This window comes from Eschscholzia californica, unplaced genomic scaffold, assembly GCF_041429995.1.
Source record: "Eschscholzia californica isolate CP2 unplaced genomic scaffold, dmEscCali1.0.p SCAF_5, whole genome shotgun sequence".
NCBI classification, from domain to species: Eukaryota; Viridiplantae; Streptophyta; class Magnoliopsida; order Ranunculales; family Papaveraceae; genus Eschscholzia; species Eschscholzia californica.
The window spans coordinates 10758187-10778363 of NW_028238472.1; the positions used below are offsets into that span (position 1 = coordinate 10758187).

General features: G+C 37.2%; 1 protein-coding gene across 1 annotated transcript; it reads right to left on the minus strand.

The window, feature by feature from the left end:
* Positions 1-240: 240 nt before the first annotated feature.
* Positions 241-3424, minus strand: LOC147537007 (uncharacterized). Its single transcript, XM_086642613.1, has 5 exons — positions 3324-3424; positions 2473-2925; positions 2292-2394; positions 1807-2206; positions 241-1727 (listed from the first exon to the last, which is right to left on the minus strand). Exons 2-5 carry the CDS (start codon positions 2921-2923, stop codon positions 1554-1556), a joined length of 1128 nt encoding a protein of 375 aa, XP_086498739.1. The 5' UTR covers positions 2924-2925; positions 3324-3424; the 3' UTR covers positions 241-1553.
* Positions 3425-20177: the final 16753 nt, after the last annotated feature.

Sequence of the window (20177 nt, forward strand, 5' to 3'; positions counted from 1 at the left end):
TCTCGTGGAGCTGACATCAAAGGTCAAGCTACACTTTGTGCTAAAATAAGATCGCAGTCGCATTAGTTCAGGTATCTTATAATTTCTTTTCTTCCACTTAGAAATTATAACTGGGGAATTGGGGATTACAATCAGTTGGTAGTCGACAGTTGGGCTAAAAGAGCTCCTGGCTGATGTACTGAAAATCACTATAGTTCGCGTGACTTTTCCGTCTCTCGCAATTTATAGTTGCAACAATAATGCTAAAAATGTGAATTACTTAATTCATTAATCTCTTCATAAAGTTTCCAATCGTTTGATTCTCATTGGTAACAACGATATTTAGTTTTCACATAAATAAGCTGGCTCTACCACAAATTTACATTCTTATAGTAAGATAAGTTTGGTGGGTTCTATACTTCCATTTCAGGAAATCGGACGGCTAGAAAAGGTTCAAGGCACTAGTGCAATCAATCCAAAAGATGAGATGGGGAGACTCTCCTGTCGTTTGGGTTCTCTGCCTCTTCGAACAAAACATTGAGCAAGTTGAATAAGAACTGCCATTAAACAAAATATTAAGATCCAAAACTATGCTTACTCCAAACATATACTTGACCTTCTTCTCTCAAAAGCACCTTCGTGCAAGCATGACGAATTGAAGAGCTAGAGTGACATGTGTTCCCAAAGGGGATTGACCAATAAATCTATCAATCCAGTAGAAGATCTTTCACAGTTCTGTTCCTCTGCACTTAGTCCTCTCTCAGCCATTGGATATGATGTTTGTGATCTCTCCTCCAGGGAATATAATCTGAAGTATTAGTAGATCAGGTGCAGCTGCATCCGGGCTTGTTTCTTCTCCTTTCGGTTGATGAGGACGACATCAAGAAAAAGTTGGCAGACCATGACTCATCTTTCTTCTGCCCCAGACAAGGGCGGAGCTATATCGAGACTATCCCTGGCTGCAACCATGGATAGATTTCTGGGTATTTTGACATTCTTATAAGAATCCTCACTTCAAAATCTTCTTGTAGTTGAAAAATTGAGTCTAAAAAATTGAGTCTATCTATTATGTACTTCAACTTTAGGACTAAGCCTATCAACCTCAAGTACATATGAAAGATAACCTATTTTGCCCATGCAAGGGGAGCTTTCTAATTACCTCAACTAAATAGTTTAGATAGATCTGCTTCGTTTCTGTGCCAAGAAAGACTAAGAGGCGATGTTGTAAGAATATAACTAGCCAAGAATTGTAAAGCAATCTCAAGATTTAAATTGAAATTCAAACTTACTGTTCTACGAAATAATACGGAACATAATATATTTGAGAAGAGGGAAGATACCCAATCAAGTATGAAAGAAAAATGCACCCAGAAGGCAAAAGATTACATGGTCAACAAAACATTATAAGAAAGTGATATTCCACCAAACAACATAAACTAAAACCTAGGCAGTCAAAGGAGTGACTGTTTCATCATCACATAAGGTAACAAAATCACCAAAAGCTCATGTGGCACCTTTCAAAACAGTTAGTAAGTTTTTTATATAACAAAATTATGAGTTATACTACCTTTAGATCAAATAGGTCTTTTTCCAGTGTAAAAATAATACTCCCCCAAGTAAAAGTAGTCCGGTAGTAATTTCACCTTACCTATCTCCGCTTCATAAACTTTATAAATATCGATTAAGAGACTTGAATGATACTCCCTCATTGTCCGACGAATGTGTGGAAATATTCTACCTTTAAAAACCTATATTGTAAATAAGTTAAAATAATTACTATTTATAATTGGAAAACAAATAAAAGAAAATCAAACAAACAAAATATACCTCCTTTTTGTTCACTTTGAGGATCTCGCAGTAATGAGATACTACATTTCTGTAGTATCTCACAAGACTATTTGTCGAGCTGTAGTATCTCTTTGAATGATCTAAATTGTCGCTAGCTGTATAACCACGCGGATGTTCTTTAAGGAAAGCTTGCCATCGCGATTGCTCACATTTAGCTTTCAACGACTTTTCAAACGCGGCATTCCAATTAGGATTCTTGAGCTTCACTAAAGCAGTTTCGAAATCCGTATTAGCTATTTCAGTATAACATCCATCCAAAAAGTCTCCAAATCTACGGAAAAATTCCATAGCTGTTTTATCGTCGTAGAAAAGAGGATGACGCAGTAATAACAGCCAATTACGTTCAACTGTAGTTCTTAGAAAAGTTCCTTGATTTGAGCTAAGAAAAATAAACAAAGTTAACAAAATTAAACTATAATCTTATTAAGAATAAAATTGAAAAGGAAAGAAATTATAATATTTACCCAAATCTTCTTAATAGATCTTGGGCTTCGTGGTTGTAGAAAGTGTTTGCTTCTACGTTTGAACAGAAAAAACGTTGGAGTATAACTTTGATGCTATCAAAATCTGAAAAATCAAAGAACTAATAAATAACAATACTAAGTTAAAGTACTAACTCAAAAATTATAAGTAAAGAAATCATACCCTTCGCAGAAGAATTAGAATCATCGTTTACTCCGATCATTTTCGCAGTGATATCTGGGTCGGACATGTCGTTATGTTTTACAATAACAATATTGCTTAATAATAAGTTGCCGGACCCAAGATTAGAAAATTTCAAAAAATTTAGACCACAAAATAAGTCATTAAATATTTTGGTTAGTATCACAGACGGATGACGTTTGTTATCATCAAATAGTTGATACTCATAACTTTGGCCCCCACAATTAATTTGAAACTGTTGAAGAGTACATAAAAAGTTTTCGTACACATGGTAGTCAGAGTTATTGTACACATGTAAACCTTTGTAAACCAAGAAACTTGGATGTTGTATTTTGACCACAGGATAGTTGGCAAGTCGGGCTACGACTTTTTCTTCACCCAATGTTCCCGTGTAATAGCCACCATTTGAGTTGTCACTAATAACTAATGACATTTCTGAAAAGAAAAAAAAAAAAATACTAAGCTTTAAATAATGTTGGGATGTCACATCATGGATTTTGTGTAAGAAAGTTCAACATGAGTAAATACAACACCAATGTGAAATACAACAACAATGTGAAATACAACACCAATGTGAAATACAACACTAATGTGAAATACAACAATCACTACTCTAACATAAGTAAATACAACCCTAATGTGGAATACAACAATCAGTAGCCTAAAAAAATCTCTAAGCTGACATAAGTAAATCAAAGCAAGTACGACAGTGGAGTGTAGAAATCAGGTCAAAATTTCGCACAATAGATAGAGAAAGAGAGACGCAACTTGGAATTAGGTAACAAATATATACAGAGATAAGTATGATCGGCGCTGATGAAGAGAGACGGTACCTGAAAAACAAGATGTCGGCGTAACAAGAACTCTAGTGAAGGAGTGAGAGAGTTGTTCAAACCTCAGCCAGGAAAACCTAACGAGAAGAACTCGGGAGTGAGAAAGTGAGATGGGAGAATCAGAAAGGGGTTTTTATATACACTCGCTTTTTTTACCTGTCACCCTCACCCAGAGCCGGCCTTGGCCCAAAGCTTCGGTGGCTTTGGGCCCCTAGATTTGGATGGCAGGATGAGGGCCCAAAACTAGACTTATAATCTATTAGTGCAAACATAAGTTAGGGAGTTGCCCCAGCTCAGTTGGTGAAGTTTGTGTACTTGTCTACTAGGTCCAGAGTTCAATTCTCCTATCTTTCATATTTTTTTCTTTTTCTCAATCACTCGAGTACTTCATATCTATTTAGAAATTATACCTAAATTTTAGTAGATAATTTTGTTTTTCAATAATTACATTTTGCTTAGGTGAAATTATCTACAATTAAATTAATGTGTAAATTGTTTTTTTGCACCTTATTTTTTCTATAAAGTGTTATAGTCGTTAAATCCACTAAACTCACGGTCGTCATATGATTGGTAGCGGCTAAAATTGTAATTTCACGAGCTTTTAAATCTAATATTCTATTTGTATTTAAATTGATGTAAAATCTAAAAGCTTCTTGGAACACTAAACTATTTAAAGTTTAGTTTTCCATTTTTCTTCGTGACAATTTTTTCGCTATTTTCGAACTACTTAACTTTAAAAGATTGTAATGGATTAATAAGTGGAAGTCTGTTTTTTTTTGTTGAAGTGATAATATATCGAAACTAAACAACAAGAGTTCTATTACAGTACATACGAGAAATAAAGTAAGGGATGTTCTTTCATGTCTGCGTCCTATTCCTTTCCCTTGCCCACTTTGCCAATCTATCTGTCACTTGATTGAATTTCCTGTTTACATATGAAAACTTAACTGTTTCCAACCTTTGCTTGATTTCCTGTATTTTTTGTATATGCGTTTTGGTTTTCCACTGTATTTCATTTCTATGATTCTGTAAATATTGTATCACATTGATATTATCACTTTCTATAATTATTTTCCTGTAATTATGGGCATCCGCCTATTCCATCCCTTTCAGGATAGCTATTGATTCGCATTCCTCTGCATTTCTACTTCAAGTAGTTGTCGCGTGAGCTTCTAAGAATTTCGACTCATTGTTGTGTATGATTAAGCTTGTTCCTGCAATATTTTGGATGTCGATGAACGACGCATCCACATTTATTTTCACCCAATCTAAATTTGGAGGGGTCCATTTCTCTTGCATCGAATTAGTTTTAATCGGAGTATTCTCCTTATATTGGGGAGAGTTTATTATCATAGATTGTATTTGTTCTATCGAATTGATTTCATGTTGAAAGCAGTGATCAAAGCGTGCTTTCCATATATTCCACATTATTGTCGCATAATGAATATTATTGCTCGTTATACTACTTTGTGAGTTTTGTTCCCAAGTGAAAATCCACTCTTTCACCGAGGATATTTTTTCAGAAATAATATTGAAGTAAAACCATATGTTTTTTGCCAGTGGACAGTGAAGGAGGGCATGATCTATAGTTTCCACTTCGTTACAGTTTGGGCAATTCAGATTATTGTCGATGTATTTTCCTATTCTCTCCCTAACAGGGAGTGCTTTGACGCATATTTTCCATATAAATAATTTTATTCTGGGGATGACTGGAATCGACCATATAAAATTCCAATTTGGTGATAATGGTAATGGAGAATTCATACTGATGCTCAGATTTTGATACATGGATTTGACCGAGAAATTTCCCGATTTAGTAAGGGACCATCTCCTCTGGTCCTCATTGTTGCATGCAATTGGGATTGACAAAATTAAATTTCTTATTTTTTCATCAAAAGTGTTGTTAAGAAGTTCTTCATTCCATTTGTCCTGTTCAATTAGTTGTGAGACCTTTGTAATTTGAGAGTTGTAAAGATTAGAAGGGGGATGGTGTAGTGTTGGGATCCAGTGATCTTTCCACACCTCTATTTTCTCCCCATTTTGAACCTCCCAAAAAGAGAACTTATCAATGTTATCAAAATGTTTGCTTATATTTTTTCAATGCCAAGAGTGATGAGACTTAGCTAAACTTGGATGCTCACTGTTATTATAATATTTAGATTTTAAGAATTGCACCCAGATAGCTTTAGGTTCTGTTTTGATCTTCCAAGCTAATTTACTCAACATCGCTTGGTTATCCAACTCAGGGGAATGTATACCAATACCTCCAAGTTTTTTAGGAGTGCAAATAGTAGACCAACTTTTGGTACAAATACTCTTTGACTTACCCCACCAGAACGACTTTTGCAAAGTCGAAATGCTCTTGCATATGCCTTTGGGGAGGGCAAAGCATTGCATTTGGTATCGGGGTACGGCTGCCGCTATTGTCGAAATGACAATGGTGCGACCTGCCTGAGAAAGGAAATTATTATTCCATTTTTCTAATTTGTTTTTAATCTTTTGAATAATATCGTTAAAAACCTTCTTTTTATGCGCACCTATGAATAGTTGTGCTCTTAGGTATTTCCGAAGTTGAAGCGTATTTGACTTTGAGAGTACGCATGATCAATCTCTTGAACTTAGGGTGAGAATTTTTGGAGTAGAAGATGTTAGATTTACTATAGTTAATCATTCGTCCCGAAGATTCACATAATATTTTGAGGATGGTTTTTAGGGTATGAATATTCTCCAAAGAGTTACGACCAAAGATAATGCAGTCGTCCGCAAAAAGGAGATGGGAAATATTGAGATTAGGGTTATTCGTGGGGAAACCTATAAATTTGTTTCCCTCATGTTCTGCATTGATCAGCCTGCTAAGAGCTTCCATGGCTATGGTAAAAAGGAAGGGAGAGAGCGGGTCGCCTTGTCTAATGCCTCTAGTGAAGGATATAATGCCTAAAGTCTGAAGGAATGGTATCCTTCCGAAGGAGTGTCCTTCGACCAAGGATGCAATGCGTGCAATTTGGCTAATAGGATCTTAATGACCTTACTCGGAAGATCATTAGTCCGGTCCAATTAGGGGTCGTAATGCTTAGCTAGAAGCCAACTACGATCGTCGAATCAAGAGTTGATTCGCGGCTAACATAGACCGGATCCTACAAGGGTTACACAACAGAGTAGTGATTTAAACGGAGAGAATTGAATAGATGGATAATGGCAAATAAGTGGATTGGATTCGTTATTGGTAAGTCCTGAAAGATTCGGAGAAGTCCGAAGAGATAAACATGTCCGGGCCCAAAAGGGAGGCCCGGAATGGCTCAGGGAGATTAGAAATTATCCTCTTGCTCTCATCCTTGTTAAACTATTATAGTGTTGTGTTTCTCTCTCTCTCTCTTATATAATATATATTTCATTTGAGAATAGATTAATAGATAGAATTCCATCTTTTCTCTTCATCTCTATCTATTAATTTTAACACGTTATCAGCACGAGTCTCTAGCCTGAGAAGTCATTATTTTTCGTTCTTCCAAGTTGAATACATTAGCCGTTACTCTGCCCGGTGAAAGGTATACATTTAAATTCTTGATTTTTTTATAACTAACCTATATTAATCTCCTGTTACAGATTTAGATTTGTCTAGGAGGAGATACTGTTACATATGAGTAAGTGATTGACAACACTAAACACTTTTCACGCATCGGATATAGTCCTGCAGACTCAATACCGAGATTGTCGTTTTCTCAAGTATTTTCATTTTCTTAGTTGTCTCGTTTTAAACGAAGAAAAAAACTAGTTGTTGTTACACTGGACCTACTGGGTCTGCAGTTATGCCTGAAGCACCTGCAATATTGTGAAATGATCATAGAAGGAAAGAAAAATACAAATGGGAATAGTAGTTCTGGAAGAAACCACCAATATGTAACCCACACGAATAAATGAGGAATAAATTACAGACAAGCCCTTTACCACCTGAAGTGGGAAAAGAGAGAAACTCAATATGTAGTACCGAACCTCAAAATGATAGGTGAATAACCCTCTGATGGTTCGGGAAGAAGCTTGTCACAGCTGTAAAATGCTTAGTTGTTTGTCCCGTACCTGTTGTACGGCAAAACACTTTGTGGATTTATATCAAGCATCTTTGGAGCCTGGACCTAGAGAGATGAATCTCATGAGCTTGATCCACCATTATGTATAAGATATTGTCTCCCTGAAGGAGTCAATCGATCTAATCATATATTTGATTTTACTAACTAATATGTTAACTTATCTAACTATTATTTGTTTATTTAGTTTTGGCATTGTAAATTATTTACTTTCTTTTACAATAGTTATCAATATTATATTCTATAATTTTATGAAAGGTATGGATTCTGGAAGAAACATATCTAAAGGTGGTGAAGATATCTGTCTAGCAGACAGTGGGACCACAAATTCGATACTTCGAAATACAAATTATTTCTCGACCTTAAAATTATTTGAGGCAAATGCGATTACTATCGCCGGCTCATCAAGCCTTATAGAAGGCTCCGGAATAGCTACTATAATATTGCCTCGTGGTACTAAACTAATTATAGACGATGCTTTGTACTCGACCAGATCCCTGAAGAATCTGTTGAGCTTCAAAAATATACGCCGAAATGGATATCACGTCGAAACTGGGTCTGAGGATAATAAAGAATATTTATATATCACCTCAAGTATATCATGCCAGAAGCATGTTCTAGAAAGACTTGAAGCTCTTTCTTCTGGGTTATATCTTACAAAGGTTAAAACAGTTGAATCATATGTCGTTGTCAACTCGAAGTTGCACGATCCAAATACTTATAAAATTTGGCATGATCGACTGAGACACCCAGGATCTACCATGATGAGTAGAATAATACGAAACTCTCAGGGACACCCTCTTCGGAACCGGAAGTTTCTGATAGATAGGGATTTTACTTGCACCGGTTGCTCAATTGGCGCACATCCCTAACAAAAGTACATGTCGAATCTTCCAAATTTTTGGAAAGGATTCAAGGTGATATATGTGGCCCTATACACCCGCAGTGTGGACCATTTAAATATTTTATGGTGTTAATCGATGTATTAACTAGATGGTCTCATGTCAATTTGCTCTCGACTCGGAATCAGGCGTTTACAAAGTTATTGGCTCAGATAATTCGTTTACGAGCTCACTTTCCTGATTATCTGATTATGTCGATTCGTCTAGATGGAGCAGGAGAATTTACATCAAGTACTTCCGATTCCTATTGTCTCCCAGTTGGAATTAATATTGAACATCCTGTAGCTCATGTTTATACTTAGAATGGTCTAGCTGAATCATTCATTAAGCATATCCAACTGATTGCGACACCTATGTTGATGAGGACGAAACTACCTGTCACTACATGGGGACCTGCAGTTCTCCATCCTGCAGCCTTGATAAGGTTACCTCCTACTTTAAATAACCAATATTCACCTTTGCAATATGTTCAAGGCCAGCATCCCAACATATCTCATTTGTGTATTTTTGGATGTGTTGTATATGTTCCTATATCAGCTCCAAATCGCACAAAGTTTGGGTCTCAGCGCCGACTAGGAATATATATTGGTTCTGATACACCATCTATTATTCGATATCGTGAACCCCGGACGGGCGAGACTTTCACTGCACGCTTCGTCCATTGTCATTTTGATGAGACAGTTTTCCCACCATTAGGGGGAGTAAATTTGCCTGAAGCAAATATTACGAAAAAGGAACTTTCTTGGTTTACTCTAAATTTGTCTCGTTTTGATCCTCGTACTAATCAATCTGAAGTTGAAGTACAAAGGATAATACATCTACAAGAGATTGCTAATTAATTGCCTGACGCATTTAATGACGCAGCGAGAGTGACAAAATCATATATACCTGCTGCAAATGTTCCAGCAAGGATAGATGTCCCTGAAGGACAAGATAAAAATATTGCAGCAAATGAAACGTCCAAAACACGTCTGAAACGTGGACGACCAATCGGTTCTAAAGATATAGTTCCCCGGAAGAGGAAAAACCAACTATCAGGCCAATAATGCTCCAGAACAGACAACAAATAAACAAGTTATAACTTTAGCTAATACACCCCTAGAAGTGGGTGAAGCCCCAAAAGAGGCAGAAACTCTTGAAGAGCATGAGTTATCTCCAAATGAAGAGGTATCTATAAATTATGCCTGTTATGGTAAAGTGTTGAACTCGAGATAACATAATCATCGATGATATATTTGCGCTTTCAGTAGCCACTGATATTATCACTGAAAATGATGATTATGAACCACATTCCATTGAGGAATGTCAGAAAAGGCCTGATTGGGTAAAATGGAAAGAAGCAATACTGACAGAACTGAATTCACTTTCAAAACGTGATGTTTTTGTACCTGTAGTCCCCACTGTAGGGATTTATACCCTTCTACTAGTGTTTATAGCGGAAATATGACATCTAATGTCTACACTAGTATTCCCAGGATCACATGCAAAACTAGTAATTAATCTAATGGAGATAGTAGATTACCTTAATCGCTTTTCCCTCGAACTAGTTGAATTGATTGAAGAAGACCAAGAGCTTCAAGTGTAGCTCCTCTACTTGGGACACGAGCAATCAATTTGATCTCCCACCTTGTTGTATAGCTAGCACACCAATGGTGGTTGGAAAAGAAGAACACCTTCTTCTTTGACTAGATTGATAGTAATGGGAATTAGCTCACTTTCTCCTCTCTACATGATGTGGTAGAGTAAGAAAGCTTAGAGAGAAATTCCACACCTTATTCTCTGCCCTAAGAGTGTTTATATAGAACCCTAATAAGAATCCACCTCCTTTTAGGTTTCCTAAAACACCCTTTAGAATAAGATTTAGGGAAATAGTCGAAAATAGCAACTATTGATATTTTCTCAATTCCCTAAGGAGGAGGTGTCCTAACACCACGAAAATTGGCAGATATAATGTTTATTATATCAGCAACTAACCCTCCAAAATTCAGCCAATCCGAGTCCTAGAAGTACCCGAACCGGTCTAGGCCCAAAAACCCTGTTTTTGGCCTTTTTGTACTATCTTTGCCTAATTCCTTTTCAGGCCTATGAGATATGTTTATGGGACACTCCCATGATTATATCTCACTCCCACTAGTCATATCCTAGATCAATTTGTCACTCTTATGTGTAACCCGTTGTAGGATCCGATCGAAGTTAGCCGCGAATTACTTCGTAATTCGACGATCGTAGTTGGTCTCTAGCTACAACTCTACGATCCCTAAATAAATCGGACTTGATGATCTTCCACATCAATTGTCCTATCCGACAAATTGTTCGCATTGTCACCTTGGTCGAAGGGCATCTCCTTCAACTCCTTCAGACTCCCACTTGGACTTAGAACAACTGCAATGATGATCCCTTTTCGTGGTCCGAAAAGCCTCGAAAAAGCCCTGGACAAGTCCTAGACAAGTCCCGGCCCAAGCCCAAAAAGGGCTCGGACAAGGTCCGGACATAGCACGGCCCATAGGGCCGGCATGTCCTGGCCGAGGCCTATCAAGGCCTGGTCTCGTCCTGGCCGGAGCCAGGACGCTAGTCCATGTACCAGACGCGTCCTAGACGTGTCTGGTACTGGACCGGACCAGCACTAGGTGTCTCGGACTAGTCCGAGACACCCAGAACCTCCCAGACGCGTCTTCAAGACGCGTCTGGTCGAGTGCTCTGGACGCGTCCTAGACGCATCCAGGAAGCTCCTTCGCAGCTGCTGGTCGCGTCTTAGACGCGACCTGGACGCGTCTTCAAGACGCGTCCTTAGTAGCTGCTCTGGACGCGTCTCCAAGACGCGTCCAGAAGCTTCTGTCGCAGCTGCTGGTCGCGTCTTAGACGTGTCTCAGCAGCTGCTCTGGACGCATCCAGAGGACGCATCCAGGAGCTTCTGATCCGGCCAGGAGTTTTCCTGGCCGGACACTAGGGTTTTTCAAAACCCTAGTTTCCAAAAAGAAATTTTTTTTTTTTTCTTATGCAACTTTAAGTTGCTATTTTCCAATTTTAAAACTTTTCTTAAATTTTTGAAATTCCTTTTAGAACACTTCTAAAATTTTTCAAAACTTTTAGAAACTTTTTAAATTTTCCAAATTTGTTTTGAGAGTTTCCCAAATTCAAAACTACCCTTTTTAGAACACTTCTAAAATTCCTAAATTTTGTTTTTCAAAAGTTTCCAAAATTTAAAAAACAACTCTTAATCAAACCAATTTTGGATCAAAATCTAGGTTTTTGAAATTTTTTTCAAAGAACAATTTTGAAATCAATTTGAAAAATCTTTGAATCCAATTCAAAATTAATCAAATTTTATGTTTTAAAATCTTTTTAAACATAACTATCAATTTAATCAAGCATGGATTAGTTTGAAATTCAATCAAATTGAGACTTTTAAAACACTTTAAATCATCAATGTGATTCTCAATTTGAAAATTTATTGAATCCCATCAAATTATGAGTTAAAATACCTTTTAAAACACCTTTTAAAATACTTTTATAAACTCAATTTTCAAACTATCAAGCATATGAATTAGTTCGATTCTTAGCAAAAACTAGTTAATAGCAAGAGGCTCTGACGTCACTGTAGGGATTTATACCCTTCTACTAGTGTTTATAGCGGAAATATGACATCTAATGTCTACACTAGTATTCCCAGGATCACATGCAAAACTAGTAATTAATCTAATGGAGATAGTAGATTACCTTAATCGCTTTTCTCTCGAACTAGTTGAATTGATTGAAGAAGACCAAGAGCTTCAAGTGTAGCTCCTCTACTTGGGACACGAGCAATCAATTTGATCTCCCACCTTGTTGTATAGCTAGCACACCAATGGTGGTTGGAAAAGAAGAACACCTTCTTCTTTGACTAGATTGATAGTAATGGGAATTAGCTCACTTTCTCCTCTCTACTTGATGTGGTAGAGTAAGAAAGCTTAGAGAGAAATTCCACACCTTATTCTCTGCCCTAAGAGTGTTTATATAGAACCCTAATAAGAATCCACCTCCTTTTAGGTTTCCTAAAACACCCTTTAGAATAAGATTTAGGGAAATAGTCGAAAATAGCAACTATTGATATTTTCTCAATTCCCTAAGGAGGAGGTGTCCTGACACCACGAAAATTGGCAGATATAATGTTTATTATATCAGCAACTAACCCTCCAAAATCAGCCCAATCCGAGTCCTAGAAGTACCCGAACCGGTCTAGGCCCAAAAACCCTGTTTTTGGCCTTTTTGTACTATCTTTGCCTAATTCCTTTTTCAGGCCTATGAGATATGTTTATGGGACACTCCCATGATTATATCTCACTCCCACTAGTCATATCCTAGATCAATTTGTCACTCTTATGTGTAACCCGTTGTAGGATCCGATCGAAGTTAGCCGCGAATTACTTCGTAATTCGACAATCGTAGTTGGTCTCTAGCTACAACTCTACGATCCCTAAATCAATCGGACTTGATGATCTTCCACATCAATTGTCCTATCCGACAAATTGTTCGCATTGTCACCTTGGTCGAAGGACATCTCCTTCAACTCCTTCACCCACACCCAAAGACATAAACCCTGTAGGTTTCAAATGGGTATTCATTAGAAAGCGAAATGAGAATAATGAAGTTGTTCGCTATAAAGCCAGACTCGTGGCACAAGGTTTCCTGCAGAGACCAGGGATCGATTATGAAGAAACATATTCTCTAGTTTGGATGGAATAACCTTTCGATACTTGATCAGTTTAGCAGTTCTGGAAGAACTCGAGATGAACTTAATGGACGTGGTCACAACGTATCTATATGAAAAATTAGATACTGATATTTACATGAAAGTCCCTGAAGGATTTAAATTGCCTAAAGGCAGCCCATGTACCATGTATCCACTAAAACTTAATCGAGCTTTATACGGATTAAAACAATCTGGACGAATGTGGTACAACCGTCTTAGTGAATATTTGATCAAAGAAGGTTATGTAAATGATCTCATTTGTCCATGTATATTTATCAAGAAAGGAGATACTGGATTTGCTATTCTCGCAGTCTATGTTGATGATATCAACCTTATAGGAACCCTAGAAGAAATCTCAAGCTGCAGAATATTTGAAGAAAGAATTCGAGATGAAAGATCTTGGGAAAACAAATTTCTGTCTTGACTTACAAATTGAAAGAAGTACCAGCGGCATACTTGTACATCAAACTTTATACACTGAAAAAGTCCTGAAGCGCTTTAACATGGAGAATGCTTATCCACTCAGTACTCCCATGGTTGTTAGGTCTCTCGATGCTCTGAAAGATCCATTTCGCCCTAAAGAAGAAGACGAAACACTTCTTGGTCCAGAAGTACCATATTTGAGCGTTATTGGTGTATTATCATATTTGGCTCAATGCACTAGACCAGATATTGCTTTTGCAGTAAATCTATTAGCAAGATATGGCTCTGCACCAACTAAAAGACATTGAGTCGGAGTAAAGCAAATTCTTCGATATCTTAAAGGAACAACTGACCTAGGATTATTTTATTTAAAGAATTTATCGGGTGATTCTCAAGTGAAGGGATACACAGATGTTGGCTATATTTCTGATCCACACAAAGGGATTTCACAGACAGGTTATGTTTTCACAAGCAGAGGTACAGCATTCTCATGGCGATCTAGTAAACAAACTATGTCTGCAACCTCATCTAACCATGCAGCAATTATTGCTCTCCATGAAGCCACAAGAGAATGTGTATGGCTTAGGTCCATTATTGAGCACATTAGAAGCTCAAGTGGTCTTGTCTCTATCACAAATTCCCCCCACAGTTATTCACGAAGATAATTCGGCATGCATCGCTCAAATCAAAGAAGGATACATCAAAGGCGATAGAACTAAGCATATCTCCCCAAAGTTGTTCTATTCACACCATCTCCAAAAGAATAATGAGACTGATATCCAGAAGATACAATCATGTGAAAATTATGCTGACTTGTTCACCAAGTCTTTGCCTACTACGACGTTCAGAAAACTAGTAGAAGGCATCGGTATGCGGCGTGTGAATTATCTGACAATGTAAGACTAAATCAGTCTATCTGATATTCATCAGGGGGAGCCTATTATCATATGGAGATTTTCGCATCGTTAGTACTGGATATCTACGCTCTGTACTCTTTTTCCTTCGTTCAGTTTTTGTTCCAATGGATTTTTCTGACATGGTTTTAACGAGACGGCAATTTGCGTATCCACTTTCACCCAGAATATCTGCTATTGTACTCTTTTTCCTTCATCAGATTTTTGTCTCACTGAGTTTTTTTTTATAAGGTTTTAATGAGACAATTATTTTTCGTGTGGTGGTCATCCAAGGGGGAGTGTTATATATATATGGATGCCCATAGAAAATTCTTTGGATGGATGTTTTTGGTTTCACACCTGCCACTTAATTTGTCCAACATAAACACACCAAACTACAACCAATTGGGATTAGAGGTGGAGGCATCATTTCCTTGCTTGTGAAGACTTGGGTTAGGTGGCTTAGGAAAGAAGGATCAAAACCGACTGAGGCACCTCCTTACTTCCACTATATATGCTCTCACTTGCCTCACTACTCAAGGAGATTAGGAATTATCCTCTTGCTCTCATCCTTGTTAAACTATTATAGTGTTGTGTTTCTCTCTCTCTTATATAATATATATTTCATTTGAGAATAGATTAATAGATAGAATTCCATCTTTTCTCTTCATCTCTATCTATTAATTTTAACACCAATCAATCAGTCACACAAAGCTGAATTTTAGACCGCAAATGGGATTTCAGATACAGACTCAGAGAGACATTTTTAAGCGGAGTCAGATATCATGTTAGAAATAGAGACGGTGTTCTAAAAAAAAGGTTTGTTTCCCAAATGGTATCCTAATTTATGACCAGCTTTCCGCCTAGCTCCTTTAGTTTATTGAAAATACCTAAATGATCATCTTTTTGCCGTTTCCGCCACAATGCCGTTAACTTCAGATGTTATTTCGAAGTTGTTCCGTATTGACAGAGCATGACCATCTTTGGTCTGGTGAACCAGACTTCCGGCGAAGACTCCACTTTTCCGGAGGTCTAGAGAGGGAGAAGGAAGGAGACCAGAGAGACGGTAACATTGAGTGAGAGATAAGAAGAGGGAGAGGGAGGGTCGGGTTTCGGATTTTCGGACCATTTTTCCGGCCCTAACTATGAGTAAATGTGGGGTCTAGACTTGAACTGAAATTTCAGATTGAGACCAAACCAGACAAGTCAGAAACTGTTTACATTGTTTCTCTCAATGACAAACTGTTTACACAAATTTTTTTTTTCCTTGAAGGCCTTTGTTAAATTGCTAATGTTGTCACACAATTTGTTAACAGATCATTCAGACAATTTGTTTATCCTCCAGTCAAGAACAAGGCTTGGTATGCACTATGGAGATCCCGTTGAGTAGGCTGGCACGAAATCATCGAGTAGTGTTTGTGAGCAATTTACTTGTGTATTATCGACTGGACTCGGTACGGTCTCCCAGTCTTCGTTTACTTATACATCCAACTAGTAGATTAAAAACATTGAAGAAACAAAAAAAAATATCATGCCATAGCCCATAGCAACACGTAAATAACAATATGAGTGCAAAAGATTTACAAAGAAATAAAAAGTTCGGACAAATACTTTAGGGACGATTAAGAGAATCTTAATGGAGTTTCTCCTTATTCGCATTTTCTCTAATAATATGTTACCATTTTTTAAAGAGTTTATGGGCCTCATGGAGGGTTCTATATCAATGTTTCATTTGAGAATGGCTAATAGTTTAGTCCAAGACTCATTCATCCTGCTCTCCTTCATTACCCATACATCAGTACGATCCTTGCTATTATTATCAAATATGCAAAGCTTTTCGCTCAAAACACCAATGCTTAACGATGATGCTAAGATATTGTGATTCAATGTTTTTGGTATCGACGCTTCCTTGACTATCTCGTCGTTATAGGGTGCATCTCGACGTAAGTTGGAAGCTTGCAGCACAACCTCAGGATCCACTAGAAAGTTCTTCAGCTGTCAGATCTGAGAGGTAGTGACTCGGGTGTATGGTAATATCATGCGCGCAGTTGTAATGAATCTAAGATCTCTGGAATCCCTGAAGTACCAACATGTGTGACCGGAACTAACCCGAACCCATCTGAACCGTCAGATCCTCCTTGCGCGCCACGTGTCCACTATCTGATATGGTCAATTAGTTGACCCCAACTTTGACTTGCTCTATTTTGCTCATACAGACTCCGATTTGACTTCTGCTTTCGCGTACGGGTACGTCTTGGAGTCTAATTTCATCCGAGCAACAACATTGGCCAACTGATCAGACTACCATGATCACCAAATGACAAAAATACCATCAGGTGTGTATTCCTCCCGATTTTATCCGTTTTTCGCGTTCAATTCCGTAGAAGACACCTGGACAAGAGAAACAAGTAATTCACCAGAGTAACTGCTCGAAATGGACTGACAAGCCCAAGTTAAGAGATCCAAATAGGACATTTTCATGTCTCACCAACACCCAATGAAGTACGAAAGAAAAATGAAGCTAAACAAATAACATATTTTATAATTGATCGTAAGCACGGTCTGTAAATCAAAGTTTTCATAAATCAATGGTCGTTAGACACTTCCACAAATCTTTCACTAAAAGACCTTTTATAATTGCCTCGAGTAAGTGTTATAGGCTTATAGCCGCCTCCTCAGAAGGTTCAATTTAGGGAAAATTTCTGGTTAATTTATCAGACTCTTTTTGTGTAGTATCTTCTTGCTTTTTTCGCACAGACTCTTTCTTCTTCTTTCTCCTTTCTCCAACTTTCTGCCTCCATGATTTCTTGCTCGGGCATTTTCCTTCTTTCTTCTATAAGAGCGTCCTCTTTAGTAATATATAAAACTTGCCTCTGGTAGTTATATCAGAGCGTCCTCTTTAGTAATATATAAAACTTGCCTCTGGTAGTTATATCAGCTATACACTTATACTGTTGAACCTGAGCCTGTGAAACGAACCAACCCGTTCGCAATCAGGCTCACTCCAAATCCGAGTAAACATTAGGGTCGCATGCCATATTCGACCACCCAAATCAGAAGAAAGTGGTGCACTTCTACCCACCAATATATACGACCTGGGTGGGGCTTTGTAGGTCTTGGACTGAACCTTCAGTCGACGAAGCAAACGAACGACATTTTGCCTCAGTAGAAGATTGGAAAACTGTAGGCTATTTCTTAGAGGGAATGGGCGGGACATCCAAAATTGGGCCGGAAAAGAGAGCCCAATCCACTGGTACGCAAAAATGCGTTCCCAGTCCAACGGGTCAGAGAGGCAGGCGAAATTACCGTTGCCCCCGTCAATCTCATACAAATTTACGATACATGCCACTCAAATTTTGGGCGCGAAAGAGAGAGATTGTCTGAAAAAGCGGGATCTCGGGAGTGACGTGCGTCAGGCGAACTGACTGGGAACGCGAAATTTACGAAAACTGCCACTCAAATTTACGAAATCTGCCACTCGAATTTACGAAATATGCCACTGAAATTTGCCCGGGAACGCGAAATTTTCAGAAAAATTTGGAAGGTCCGTATTTTACTTTCTCTCTCTACTCCGAATTTTACTTTCTCTCTCTACTGTTTTACTTTCTCTCTCTAATTCTCTTTCCAGATTTATTTCTCTTTATTTATTTAACCAAATCTTAATTTCTCTCCTAATTTAACCAATTCTAACTAATTTAGATTTTCTCTCTCTCTAATTCCTATTATCTCTCAAATCTCAACAAATTCCTCTCTCTTCAAAATTTTCTCTTCAATCTAAACAAATATTTCCAGATTGGTTCAAAATTCTTTCTTTTTTTTCTAGATTTGTTTCTTATCTCAAATTTCGAATTTTTCAAGATTGGTTCAAATTTCGAATTTTTCTCCCTAACTTTCCAGATTTATTAATTTAACCAATTCCTAATTTCTCTCAAATTTTAACCAATTTCTAACTAATTTCAAACTTCTTTCTAACTAATTTCTCACAATTTTTTTTCCAGATTGGTTCTTGTTTACGGAAATTGTTTAATTTACTGAGGATTTCTTGTGTACTAGACACTTTTGTGTTGGGAAATTTTCTGGTTTACCAGAAACTGTTTAATTTACTGGGGATTTCTTGTGTACTAGACACTTTAGTGTTGGGAAATTTTCTGGTTTACCGGAAACTGTTTAATTTACTGGGGATTTCTTGTGTACTAGACGCTTTAGTGTTGGAAAATTTTCTGGTTTACCGGAAACTGTTTAATTTACTGGGGATTTCTTGTGTACTAGACACTTTAGTGTTGGGAAATTTTCTGGTTTACCGGAAACTGTTTAATTTACTGGGGATTTCTTGTGTACTAGACACTTTTGTGTTGGGAAATTTTCTGGTTTACCGGAAACTGTTTAATTTACTGGGGATTTCTTGTGTACTAGACACTTTTGTGTTGGGAAAGTTTCTGGTTTACCGGAAACTGTTTAATTTACGGAAAATTTTCTTGTGTACTAGACACTTTTGTATTGGCAAGTTTCTTGTTTACCGAGAATTGTTTTATTTACTAAGAATTTTCTTGTGCACTAGACACTTTTGTACTCGAAATTGACTTGTTCACCGGGAATTGTTTTATTTACTAAGAATTTTCTTGTGTACTAGACACTTTTGTACTCGAAATTGACTTGTTCACCGGGAATTGTTTTATTTACTAGGAATTTTGTTGGGTTATGTAATAGACACCGAATTTCTCTCTAGATTTTTCTTATTTTCCCTCTCTCTAAATTTTATTCCTTTTTCATATTTTCTCTCCAGATTTTTCTCTTCCCATATTTCCTATTTTTATTCGTTTTATTTCTGTTTAAACATGTTTTCTCTCTCCAATCTTACTACTTTCCTTTTCTCAAAAAGATAGAGATGATGGAAAGAATATAATCGATTTCGAAATATTTATATATAGACAGAAAATTTATATATCTTCTTCTTCTGTTTCTCTAAAAAATTTAGAGAGAGAAAGAAAAAAAATATTCCAGATTTCAAAAATCTTTCCAAAATCTGGGCGGGGGGCTTAATTACTTTAGATGGAATCTTTCAAAAATCTGGGCTGGAGTTTTAATTTTCGCCAAAACTTAATCCCAAATTTTCAAAATTTAAACGAAATAAGAAAGAATCAGCGTTTTTGAGAAGGTTTTAGAGAGAGAAACAAAAAAAAGACAAAGTATTTTCGAGATTTAGATATATTTGGGAAAAATTGGTGCAATTTCAGAGATGATGGAGGAGATAAACTTGAAAAATTTAGAGAGAGAAAGAAAAGGAAAGAATGGTGCAATAGCAAAGAATTTGGAGAAGAAAGATTGGAAATGTAGAAATTTAGAGAAAGAAAGAAAAGGAAAGAAGGGTTCTTTAGCAAAGAATTTGGAGAAGAAAGATTGGAAATGGAGAAATTTAGAGAGAGAAAGAAACGGAAAGAGGGAAGGGAAGGAAGTAGCAGGAATGGGATGGGATAGAGCATTTAATGTTCTTTCCTGTTTCAGTCACACATCTCAAGAAAAAGGGGGAGGGTCCCGTCCAAAGGCAAGATGGGAAGAAAACTAGCAAAAAAAAAGGAAAAAAATAATTCTCTGACATTTGGACCATTTACTCATTTTCTGCCATGGTTGGACTGAAAACTAGTTTACCCCACAAAAATTGGACCATTGACTCATTTTTTGTATTTCTTATAAAGCCAGGATAACGTACTATCTACAAGCACGGTAAAAAAAAACTAGTGGGGTAGAGCATCGGGTGGGGAGACAACTAGCCTATTTGAAGTCAGAGAACCCCAAAAGAGTGTGGGAACTAGTAGAGGGAAGAAGAA

What these genes read in the sequence shown, in the direction of transcription:
- LOC147537007 (XM_086642613.1), bottom strand. Translation starts at nt 2,923, where the DNA reads ATGTCATTAGTTATTAGTGACAACTCAAATGGTGGCTATTACACGGGA. An exon ending in TTCTAATTCTTCTGCGAAGG is followed by an intron (nt 2,395 to 2,472) that starts GTATGATTTCTT and finishes TTGATTTTTCAG; the next exon opens with ATTTTGATAGCATCAAAGTT. An exon ending in TCAAAGTGAACAAAAAGGAG is followed by an intron (nt 1,728 to 1,806) that starts GTATATTTTGTT and finishes TTTACAATATAG; the next exon opens with GTTTTTAAAGGTAGAATATT.